This window comes from Desmodus rotundus, chromosome 1 (genome assembly GCF_022682495.2).
Source record: "Desmodus rotundus isolate HL8 chromosome 1, HLdesRot8A.1, whole genome shotgun sequence".
NCBI lineage: Eukaryota > Metazoa > Chordata > Mammalia > Chiroptera > Phyllostomidae > Desmodus > Desmodus rotundus.
Window position 1 is genome coordinate 34,762,681 of NC_071387.1, and position 12,191 is coordinate 34,774,871.

At 44.3% G+C, this 12,191-nt stretch overlaps 1 protein-coding gene across 1 annotated transcript; it reads left to right on the plus strand.

Moving 5' to 3' along the window:
• The first annotated feature begins 348 nt into the window (after nucleotides 1–348).
• ISCA1 (iron-sulfur cluster assembly 1) lies at nucleotides 349–12,191 on the plus strand. The gene is made up of 4 exons (XM_024560144.4): nucleotides 349–533; nucleotides 6,924–6,977; nucleotides 10,283–10,388; nucleotides 11,754–12,191. The coding sequence occupies exons 1-4, from the start codon at nucleotides 453–455 to the stop codon at nucleotides 11,900–11,902; spliced, it is 390 nt and encodes a 129-aa protein (XP_024415912.1). The 5' UTR covers nucleotides 349–452; the 3' UTR covers nucleotides 11,903–12,191.

Below are 12,191 nucleotides of genomic sequence, written 5' to 3' on the forward strand. Positions count from 1 at the left end.
ACCAAAAAAGAAGACTCAACTATCTGTAGCTGCCCGGGACTTTCTGCCTTCCAGAGCACCAGTTCCCGCGCTGGGTTGACTACTCGGCATTAAGTAGTGGCGGTGCACCTTGCCCGGGGGCAGAGCCTGGAGCGACGCCCCTCGGAGCCCACAAGTCCGAAGGCATTTCGCGTGCCTCATCCCGCTCCCGACCTCGCGCTGAGCGTGCCCTCGCCTCGACGACCTTCGTCCCAAGCCCCTGAGCCGCGCACACTGGCCCTGGGCCGGCGCCCCGCCCCCCGCCCGTCACTCACACGGCCCGCCCAATGGCGGCGGCGGGGGTGGGCCCGTGCGGGGCGGGGCCCGAGGTTCCCTGCGCCGGAGCTTGTGGCGTCAGTACGCCGCTGTGTCCATGGAGAGAGGCTGAGGCTTCTGAGCTGCGGCCCCAGGCACCAGGGCGCCAGAGGGCGAGGATGTCGGCTTCGTTAGTCCGGGCCACTGTCCGGGCTGTGAGCAAGAGGAAGCTGCAGGCCACTCGGGCCGCCCTCACCCTGGTGAGTGGACGCTGCGCGCGGCCTGGCCCTTGACATTGGTTCACCTCCGTTCCGCGAAGGGAGGTCACGGCGTTAGGAAACGCCGGGCCCAGTCCGCAGCTTCACGCCCCTACAACGCCCCAACCCCGGTCCCTGCTAGGAAAATAAATCCGAGAAGGGCTTCACCGCGCGATCGAGCGCCGCGGGGACTACGTTTCCCATCAGGCCGCGCCTGCCGTGTGCGGGGGAGGGGTTCGTGTGCGTGTGCTCCGCACCAGCCTTCCTGGAGCCCAGGACCTACCTGGGGAGGCTTCGGGCGGCCGTACTTGAGGTCGCAGGTTTAGAGGTCGTTCGACCCAAGCGCGGGGCTGAGCTGGGTGAACAAACCAGATTTACCCTTGAGGTGCTTGGGAAGGACTGGAAGCTTGTGGTACGACCACAGTGTAAGTGCGGTGATTGGCAGTGAGAGCGCGTCCCCAGCAAAGCCCACCCCCTTGCTGGGGTGAAGGCTGCTGGGCTTTAAGGGTTACTTCCTGGTGTTGGGGTTAGCGGAGACTTTTTGAAACACCCTCTGTGGCTGCGTTTTCCTAGGCCTCGGTCAGCTCTTTAAAGAACAAAGGATAAGGTTCTCTACCCCGAGTTTGTTTTTACACCGTTTTCTGGGTGAGAGGTCTAACACTCAGAGGACACCAGAGTACAAACGCAGATACTTAAAGAATTTAGCGGTACTAGACCCCCAACGCACTATGCAGTGTGTTTTTTATATTTAACCGAGGGAAAGTTCATGTAACTTTAATCAGTTTAAAGTGTTCAATTAAGTGGCATTTAGTACATTCACAATATTGTGCAACCATCACTTCTATTTAGTTCCAAAACATGTCATCCCAAAAGAAAACCATGTATTTATTAAGCAGTCACTTGTTTTTGCAGTTTGTAAAGATTAATTTCATTGGGAAGCTTATTTATGATCCGGTCAACATTCTTCACTCACACACACACACACACACACACACCTTGATAAAGAAGACTTTATGCAAGTATTTATCTGCTAGAGACTAGGAAAATAGACTACTGTATTTAAATGAAATCATTGATTTCAGTCAATGTAGTGCCATAAGCTGGAAAATTACTTGTAGCAAAACAGAAGAAAGTCATGATCAGGTGGGAGAATTCTTTTTTACAACGAATTGATGTTTTAGGCCCATAAGAAGGTTATGCTGATTGTATAGGATGCTGTATTTTATATTTTTTATGTGCCACCAAGCATGTTTTCATGTTTGAAAGATAACTCTATCGATTATTCAGATTTTCTAAGGTCTTAATATCACAAGAACTAGAGGGCATGATTCACACTTTGTGTATTCTTTTAATTTCAGTAAAAATTATTCAGGATTGAAAACAGTTCTACCACTAGTAATGGTAGAGCCAAGAAGTACAGACACATTTTTGCTTTTTTTTTTTCCTCCACCATTTGACATGTTACCAGTTTGTTTATAATTTCTGAGTCATCCCCTTCCTCTCCGATCCACAGACTAAAAAATAAATGTTACATAGTTCCCACTCCCCAGGTCTCTGTCACCTCTAGGAATTAGCAGGAATAATAACACCATCCACCTTCTAAAACCTGGGCTCTCTCTCTTTACCGAACTCCTTGTGTTACCCCTTACCAGGCCAGTTCCGCCACCAGCACTGCTTTATTGTCGGTCCTCAGTTGCTAAGGGCTCCACGTTGCCTCTGATGAACTGTTCTGGTTAACTTGCAGGAGTCCAGTACCTGAATTCATCCTACTTAGCTGTCTGGCTAACTTTACTTTTTTTCTGTGATCTGCGTAGAAGCTGGTGCCAGAGAAAAAGCATGTCAGTGCTGCTTTCTGCCAACAGTGAAGAGTAACAGGCTTGCAGTTATTTTAATCCTAGCATGTTTCCTGCTCTTAAGCTGCTGTGGCATGCACGTATTGCCCTTGGTGCTTAGTTTCCAAGTGTTCATGCAAACATTTTTAATGCCCAACATGTTCTCTGAAGTGTAAAAGGAGTGAAGTTTTCAAAGGGTAAAGAGGGGAAACAGATGAGAGCAAATGAAACTAGAGGTAATTCAGTGAAATGGGTAAGAAGAGCTCAATGTTGCCTAGATGCACAAGTTTTGACATCACGAATTTGACCTGTTTGCAGCCTTTGAGAAGCACTGGACCTGTGCCGTCTACCAGAGCTCAGTGAGAGGCTAGGAACAGGAGCTGGTGAAATGAAAACATGGTTCCATGTTGTCATCACCAAATCATCTGCATTAAGTGATGGTAATCAAGGAGAGAATTGGTAGTTTGCTAGAGAGAAAGACCGAAAAGACTGGTGACAGGCTGCCGTGACATTTTTGTGCAGATCAGAGATGATTCCTTGATTGAATGCTTTAAGACTTTAACCCACCAAACAGATGAGTACCCTTGACCACCCGCAGAGAACAATCCCCATCTCCTTACTTTCCTGCACACCCAGAAAATGACAAGTGGTATTGTAGCAGCCAGGTAGAATATGATTAAAGAACCTGAAGAGTAAACGCTACCCTGCTGGCAGAGGCCTTTATTTCCAAGTTTGTATAAATCAGAATTAGTGCAACCCTAATTAAGGATTAGGGACACGCACAGCTGTGCATAAAGTTCAAGTGAGAGAATGACAGTACATGGCCAGCATTGTTCTTGATGCCCAGGAGAGAAGTTCATTCGTTATGTGCTTTGGGCGCCTTAGGGCTTAACTTGCTGGTGGCACCTGGTTAAAAAGGGCTGGGAAGCAGTAGATGTTAAATACGTTGGTACGAGCTGTTAGTTCATTGAAGGACCAGCCATTGGAAAAGTGTCTGAGCAGTGAGATTGGTCTGTGCAGGGAATTTAAGGGGTACTGCACAGGAAACAAATAGAAGTAACCTGAATGTCTAACAGTGAGAGCTTGGTTAAGTAAATTAGAGCAGATCATGGTGAAATGTTATGTAGTCTTTGTAAATAATGATTAAAAAAAAATTGGGAGTGTCTCCTGTTCTTTGACTTCCTAGCCCTGTACAAATTACACAATCTTTAGTACTGAAATCACAGAATTACGAGAACAAAAAGGTGATGCATATAAACCATTAAGCACTGAGAAGATACTCAGTAAATGGTGACTATGTGCTTATGACTATGTTATCAAATGAGAAATATGTTTTGTTTTATTTTTATTTTGGGGGGGGGAGAGGAAGAGAGAGAGAGAAACATCGATTTGTTGTTCCACTGACTTATGCATTCAGTGGTTGAGTCTTTATATATAAATGTGCCCTGACCCGGGATCAGACCCTTGGTTGGTTAGATCATGCTCTGACCAACTAAGCTACGCAGACGGGGCCCAGATAAGAAACACCTTAACCTTTTGCTGTGTAGGCTACAAAGTCACGTACATATACTCTGATTACACACACACAGGAATAGGAAAAGACAAAAGGAAAACAGCACCGTAATGCCAGCCATAGCTGTTAAAGAATTAGTTAAACAAAGTACACTGTCATTTGTTCATTGGTCGCTATTTATCTACCATCTTTTAAATCTTAATATGCTAGGTTTATGATGAAATTAAAATAGGTTGTAGTTTTTGGTACATGTTTAGTATGTATAATCAATGGAGTTAACTTTGGGTTTTAATTTTACTTTCTTCAGCAGCAAGCAGTGAAAATTGCCTGAGTGATTACTTAAGGAAACAGCGTTGGGGATGAAAAGTTTTCTGCTACAAGGAGTAGAATCCCTATGGCATTGAATAAAAGTATGTTGCCATCTAGGTGAAAAATGCATCATCTACAGTACCTTTCCCAATAATCTTAATACCAAAAACAGACTGGAAATCTTTTTTTAAATTATTTTTATTAATTGATTTTAGAGAAAGAGGAAGGAAGAAAGAGAAACATCGATTTGCTCCTCCACCCATTCATGCATTTTCTGGTTGACTGCTGCATGTCCCTCGGTGGGGGGTCAAACCCACAACCCCCAGGACATGGGGACAACTGTCCAGCCATCTGAGCAGGGCTGGCAATCCTTTTTTCAAAGACTGAACTATCTCACTCAAAGGTTTTTCTTTCATTTGAAAGAATATCTTATTCTGCGAAACACGTATTAGTAGATTACAAATTATCATATACCATTGAGTTTCAAGAATCTCTTCAAGTCTTAAGTCACTGGCCAAATCTCAGGTGACTTAGAGTCACTAATTGTACATGAATTTCTTGGACGAGTGTGGGTTTCTTAGCTGTTTGGCGAAATGCAGGGAAATGGAAAGGCTGGTAGGTGCAGCATATCGTTTGGTAGAAGTTGTCATACTGATTCCCAGGTTGATGGTGAGTGCAGAGTTGCTGAAGTATTCGAATAGATGGAGAGCAAGTAAGCATCTTGGCCTCTGCCTGGTCCTGAGATACAAAAAGTACCTTTTTTAGCCAGAAGTTTTCTTTAAGTCTTAAATGTTCCCTGTTCAGTCATTCTGACTTGTTCTGAAAATCAGATCCATCACTTGGGAAGCTATAATAATCCTATCTTTCCCCTTAAAGGAGTACTTAACTGGGTTATCCATCGTTAGCAACACTCCTCCCAGTGGAGTGTATCTGGTATTTGCCTGACACAGGAAAATTAAGACATGCCTGAGTTCCTATGTTTTCTACTAAGAGTTAAGAAAAGAAGAAAATATGTTATTTTGTAAAACTAAATTAGATCACTCAGATAAAAACCCTCGGGGCTTGTGGCAGCTTAGTGAGCAGGCCCCTTGTGTTCTGTGTACATCAGGCAGTGGTGCGCCCTCCACACCTTTGACCCCCAGCTTTAAGCCAAGGCCCTGCCTTGGGTTGTACTTCCAAGGAATATTTTCCCATGGCTGGGCCTTTTTTATGTAACATCAGATATTTTTTTGCTTTTTGATAATTAGATTAATTTCTTCAGGACTTATGTGGAAACTATGACGATGAAAATTGTGGAAGCTAGTTTTTACTGGCAGTCATTTAGAAGGATAAATGAGCACTTAAAAATTGTATTCATATTTCTGTAGCTATTTGAGGTTGGTGTGTTGTGGTTTCCAAAAGTATAAGTCATATTTGTTCTCTTCAGCATTTCCTTCTTTCTCCCCGTGCATACTATTTCTTGTCTTGTTGGGCTGCTTGCCTCCTGCTCTGACAAAATCACAAGAAAAGGCCTTATGAACACCTACTGGTAGTGATTTATTTAACTTTTTTACAGTGACGCACAATAAGACATATATATACATACCATATATTAGTAACTGAAATCAAAGTTTCACATTCATCTTTATCAAGTGCGATGTATTGTTTTCTATTTTGTGTTTATTTTCTGTTTTAAAAATGCTAGTCTCGACTTTCTAGTTTGGGTCCAGACTTTGCTTCAGCATCCTCATCTGGCTGAGCCCCACCAGACAGAGCAGAAGAGCACGCTCGGGGCCATCCGTTGGCTCTGCTCCCTTGGCACAGGCTTGCGTTCTGGCTACAGTTACCACCCAGTCACAGGTCGTGATGTCCACTCTTTTGGGGTATCACAAACCAGGAAAATGCCAGTACAAAAAACTGGAGGACCAGCCCAGCATTGCCAGCTAGAGGAACTAATAAAGTAGGAAGGGCATGCTTTCTTCAGTGTAACAACGGCTAGCTTGTATTTGGAATCCTGAGGAAGAGGGACTGTTATACCCGTTTAAGCCAAGTGATGGGCTAGGACACAGCTCGGAGGTGGACCCGGCATGCCCTGGAACAGCCTCTGTCTGCAACAGCCTCCGTCTCAAGAAAGGCGTGGATGGAGCTCACCAAGACTCTTCCCTGTTCTTTCTGCCATTGACTAGCTCAAATACCCTGAAATACTGATTGAAACCAACTCTAGAGTGTGAACATTGGGTGGGTTATTTGTTGCGGGTAGCATTTCATCTAAGAATGCAGTCCGATGAACTTGACATGGACTTGGGTAAGCAGAAGAGCAGCAGGGTTAATAATCACCAGGAAAAGGGCCTGAAGGTGGGCTTTTTCAGTGAGGGACTTGATTCATTCCTTGGCTTACTGAGCACCTTCTGTGTGTCTGACAGTTGTTTATTGCTGGACATACAGTAGGAGCACAAAACAGATGCTGCGCAGAGAGATGACATATGTGATGGAAGGAGATAGTGCCGTGGAGATTATGACAGAGGGTGGATGTTCACTGGGGGGAGCAAGATGAAAAAGCTGTTGCTGGAAGATATTTTTAAAGTAAAGAGAATGATTTAAGTACAGTTCATATATTTGTGTATAAAATACACCAGGTACACAGGTGAGAATGAAACATAAATTCATCACATGCATTTGCTCAAGGTAGATTTGAGTAGCCTCATAAGGCTTTGAAGAATGCAAATTTTGTAGCTAAAAACTCAACATTTTCTTTTTCAGACACCTTCAGCAGTAAACAAGATAAAACAACTTCTTAAAGATAAGCCTGAACACGTAAGTAAAACCAATCAAACAGATTTTGTACTTGGCAAAAAAAAAGTTGCATTTTCACAATGAATTTAGCCGGTGATAAACAGTATGCTTTCATTATTTAGGGGGTTTTATTTTAAAAGTAAAATATGCTCATGATTTTTTTTGAATTTTTATAAAAGTTTATTTGAGCCAAACAGATGACATGTGCCCGGGGGCAAGATCTCAGATGCGCCCTGAGTTCAAATACTACAGTAGGGTGCTCACTGAAGAGGAAGCCACGCTCTTACCCCCGCCATTTCGTCGTCATTCTCCCTTTCAAGAGACAACTTTCTAGTACATTTTATAGACCAGGATTTCTCGGCCTCGGCACCATTGATGTTTGGGGCTGCGTGACTCTTCGTTGGGGGTGAATCACAGGACGTTTAGCGTCATCTCTGGCCTCTGCCAGTGACTCCACTCCACCCCTCGGTTGTGACAACCAAAAATATTTCCCTGAGGGGAACCACTGGTCTCAACTCTGCGCGCGTGTGTGTGTATGTGTGTGTGTGTGTGTGTGTCTCTTTGCCTGCTTGGTTGAGAGCAGTGCTGTGGTTACACTTGGCCTTTTGCCCCTAATAAAATAGCTTGAAGACCTTTTCATATCATCACATAAAGGTCCACTCATTGTTTTTCGTGGCTGGATATAATAGTATACTCCATTGAACAAGTTGATTTATTTAACCAGTCCCCCACACTATAGGTCTTCTGTGTAGTTTTCATTCAGTGCCACCAAAAACGTCCTTCACCAGACACTCGGTGTCTGTCGTTGCCAGGCCCGTTGCGCTAGGCCTGTCAGCGTGGTGAAGTGCATCTCCAGGGCCACGTTCCTAGATGTTCCTGGGGATTGCTAAGTAGGGGGTGCGCGCATCTTGTCAGTCTTTGTGTGTTGCTGATTGCCTGAGGAAAACTGTAAATTACTTCCAAGACTATTAGCATTCAGTGACTAGACGGCAGAGTGGCTTCTAGGTTCCATGTACAGTCTCCCATTACAGTGGGAGTTCTGGCACCTTCCTCCTAAGAATTATTAAATGATGAAGTATGTCAGCGTTCCAGCTCCATTTGGGTAGACTAATTGGCCAAATAAAGCAAAAATGTAGCTTTGTAGCTTTGAGGGATGTCTGTGTTGACAGGACCAGGATTGTGCGAACACTGGATCAGGTGTCACTGTGACACCAGCAGTCCCTTCCCCACGTTCCAGCTGCTGAAGCTGCGCGCTCTCACTCTCAGTGCCTGGGTCCATCCTCAGAGTCGGGCTCCTGCTCGCTTGGTCTTCCTGCTGACAAGGATAAAAACTGCATTCAATACTTAAGACCTGCACTCCAGAGTTTGAGCAAGGCAACTTACTGTGTATTTATCATGCTGAATGTGTCAAACTCCCTCCTCGACTCTCTGAGCTGTCACTTTAAAGGTGAATAGAACTGTAGTTCTGTCTCCCTGCAGTTGTTTCAGGACAGAAGAGACGACTCTGTGAATACTCCAGCTCTCAAAACCCCCAGGCAGCTTCACATTTTAACTCACTCTCTTCACCAGTAGCTTCCCACTCCATGGTCGCTTTGCTAAAGGAAGTGCACGTGGCTGCTTTTCAGAGAATCAGGATCTGCTTGGTGAAATAAAAATGTTTTCATGGTGATATTTTTGCTGCATACTTAAAAAAGCATGTAGGATCCAAAAACAAATTCAGTAGACATTGTTAGAAAATTACATTAAGGTAGACCATTAGTATTTTAAAAGTGCTTTTTGGTTGCCTTTTTAAAAAAATTCTCATTGGAGGATATGGTCACTGATTTTTAAGGAGAGAGGAAACGGAAGAGAGAGAAACATCGACCGGGTGGGTACCCTCCTCCTGCTCCTTAACTGGGGGTCGAACCCGCCACTTTTTGGTGCATGGGATGATGCTCCAACCCACTGAGCACTCGGCCAGGGCTGTTTGGTCACTTGTTAAATTTCTCACATCTGTGCTGGCATCAGTCTGCGCTTTCTGGTGTTTGAGGGTGTTTACTCAGGTCTGCCCTAGCGTTCAGGCCCAGTGGAGAGGCAGCATGATTGCCAGGCCCGTGAACCTAACCTAGGGAAGCTTCCCGAGAACCCCTCACGTGAACAGGTGGAGCAAAAATGCTTTTGAGCAAGTTCATTTTATTAGGTTATCATCTCTGCCATCAGATACTTTTCTTTTTTCTTTTAAAGAAAGTGATCATCTAGCCCTGGCTAGATGTGGCTCAGTGGATTGAGCACCAGCCTGCAAACCTAAAGGTCGCCGGTTCAATTCCCAGTCAGGACACATGGTCCCTGGTTGGGGGTGTGTGGGAGGCAACTGATCGATGTGTTTCTTGCACTTTGATGTTTCTTTCCCCCCCCGCCCCCCCCCCCCCCCGTTTCTCCATTCTCCTCTCTCAAAAAGTAAGTAAATAAAACCTTTTTAAAAAGCGATCATTTATTTTTTGGATTAAAACTCTTTCCATAAAAGTGTTATTCCCAACCTAAACTAGGACTGGCTACTACTACTAGTTGGTTAAGTAATAACCGTGCATTGGTGTAGTGGAATATTATATAGGCATTACTTGCAATTACATGGAAAGATGATGTCTTAAGTGGAAAAAACAAAGAGGAGAAGCTTTCTGCTATAATAAAAACTATGTTGAGATGATATATATGACAAAGCCAGAAAGAAAATAGGAAAAAACACATAACCTGTGTTTTTAGGGTAGTAGTGACTGTAGTTTGGTTTTTTCCCTTTGTATTGTTTTCTTTTTACATAATTGGTTTTTATTCTTTTTGGGTTGCCACTAGAGTCATAATGCTGTTTGCACAACAGGGAAAATTTTAAAATGCTTGTTTCCCGCCCTGGCCCGTGTGACTCAGGAGGTGGGAGCATCCTTCCATGCAGCAAAAGGTTGCAGATTCAGTCCCGATCAGGGCACATTCCTAGGTTGGGGGGCTGATCCCCGGTCCAGGCGTGGGCACCTGCGACCCCAGTCCAGGCACATACGGGAGGCAGCCCGTCCATTCTTCTCTCTTGCATCGATGTTTCTCTTCCTTCCTCTCTCCCTTCCTCTCCCTAAAAGAAATAACAGAAAATGTCCTCAGGTGAGAATACAAAAATAAAAATAAAATGCCTGTTTCCCATTCTACTTCTACTTCCCAAAGGGCCATTTTGTAGCTGGGAATCTAATATGTGTCTTTGAACTTCTGAATAAATGAATAATATCATATAGTCAGGACTTTGATTAATATGATTATTTAACCTGTGCTATTTTAAAACTCAGTTTATATTTACAATTATTTTTCAGGTAGGTGTGAAAGTTGGTGTCCGGACCAGGGGTTGTAATGGCCTGTCTTACACTCTAGAATATACAAAGACCAAAGGAGATTCTGATGAAGAAGTTGTTCAAGATGGTATGTTTTCTGGGCACTTAGTTCTGCCTAAAAGGTTCAAAGTGCTGATGACAGCGGGCGTGGCACGGGCGGTGCCCACTGGGAGGCGGGTCGGCTTGACAGGCCTTCCTGTAGTGACTGGTCTATAACAGCAACCTAATGAGAGCGGCACCGTGTTGTCCCCGTTGTGCAGATCAGGGAAACTGAGGCAGGGAGAGATTGAATAATTTGCATAAGGTCACAGAGCTAGTTAGCCCTTGTGAACATTTGAACCCAACCAGATTTACCCCAGAGGCTGGGGTCTGGTAGAATACTGGGTAAACTTGTTTGTTTCAGTTACAAAAGATTATCGCTGTGTGGCGAAAGAGTTTGAGATGATAAAACTTCAGAACGAACCAGCTACCTTTGTGTGAAGTAGCAGTTTTACATATGTGTCAAGTAACATCATCTCGTGCTCTTGAGGACTCTGTATTTCCAATTTTAATTTCTAAATTAAAATTTCCAGTTCTTTATATTTGGCCCCCCCACTTCCTGCCCCTAGGCAGTAATCTGATTAAACCTGTTTAAAACATAATAAATTAATGCTACAACACTGTGGGAACACCGTTGGACAGGGATTTTGCGATGGTGGCCTTGTGCATCCACAGTGTGCTATTGGCTGGCTCTCCTGGGTTCCTAGTGTGAGTTCATTTTACTGCATTGAAGTTAGTAACCAAGAAAGATTTTTGTTAATATTTTAGTTTTTAAATCAATACATAAATCTTAAATTTTTCATCTTAAAGAAGAGATCCGATAAATACATCTAGTTTATATTTAAGCAATGACTCAATTTCTTGAGGAAGAAAACTTCCTTAGACTGATTGTATTTATAAAGATGCCAACCTCTGCCCGTGTAACTACCTCGAGATTACGCTGTCACCAGTCCCCAGCCCACACACAGAGGGGCAGAGCTGCGGTGCCGTCGTAGAGCAGCCCACTGTCCCACTGTCCCTTGTGTGTCTCCGGGCGAGGCAGTGTGCCACGTCGTCGCTGGGTTTTCATACACGTTACCGACTCCATCTTTACAGAACTCTCCCTGTTTCCTTTATGTTGCAAATTGGGGAAATGGGTGAAATATAGTGAAAAGCCAGTTGTAGTTTTACATAGTATTGTCATGGAATCTGCTTGTGTACAGCTTTCTAACCTAGTGTTAATTGTTCTTTGACATAGATTATTGTGTAGAACGGGGGGCAGGACCCTGAGCACTGAATCCCCTAAAGGACATGATGAGACAAAGGCTCCCTGCGTGGGTTTTGTTAGTGGTTACCGTTTAAAGTTTCCTCGCGCTCTGAACCAGCAGATCCTGTTGGCATGCGGGCTTCACGTGTGTGTTTTCTTCTCCCCAAGGAGTCAGAGTGTTCATCGAAAAGAAGGCTCAGCTGACACTCTTAGGAACAGAAATGGACTATGTCGAGGACAAATTATCCAGTGAGTTTGTGTTCAATAACCCGAACATCAAAGGAACGTGTGGCTGTGGAGAAAGCTTTAACCTTTGACTCCTCGGGACGACTCCGGCCGTGAGCTCCAGGAAAGCCTGCAGAAGCCCCGGGCTTGCCGAAAACATCATGTGACTGTCACGTGCTTGAGGTTCATAATGCATGGCTGCCTCACTAGGAAAATAAAGTGACGCATTTTGAAAATGAAGCCAGTGTGTTAGGTTTCAGAAGTGATATTTGTATTCTTTTAGGGGACAGAATGTAAGAAGCCATCATTCTCCTCGGGTCATTTTTCTGATCTGTACAGAAAAAAATCCTACCCTGTGCTTACTTTTCATGCATCCTTTCT

Bases quoted from the DNA above. Each gene is read 5' to 3' on its own strand.
- ISCA1 (XM_024560144.4), top strand. From the start codon at position 453: ATGTCGGCTTCGTTAGTCCGGGCCACTGTCCGGGCTGTGAGCAAGAGG. The intron at 534-6,923 runs GTGAGTGGACGC...TTTCTTTTTCAG, and splicing joins CTCGGGCCGCCCTCACCCTG to ACACCTTCAGCAGTAAACAA. The intron at 6,978-10,282 runs GTAAGTAAAACC...ATTATTTTTCAG, and splicing joins TTAAAGATAAGCCTGAACAC to GTAGGTGTGAAAGTTGGTGT.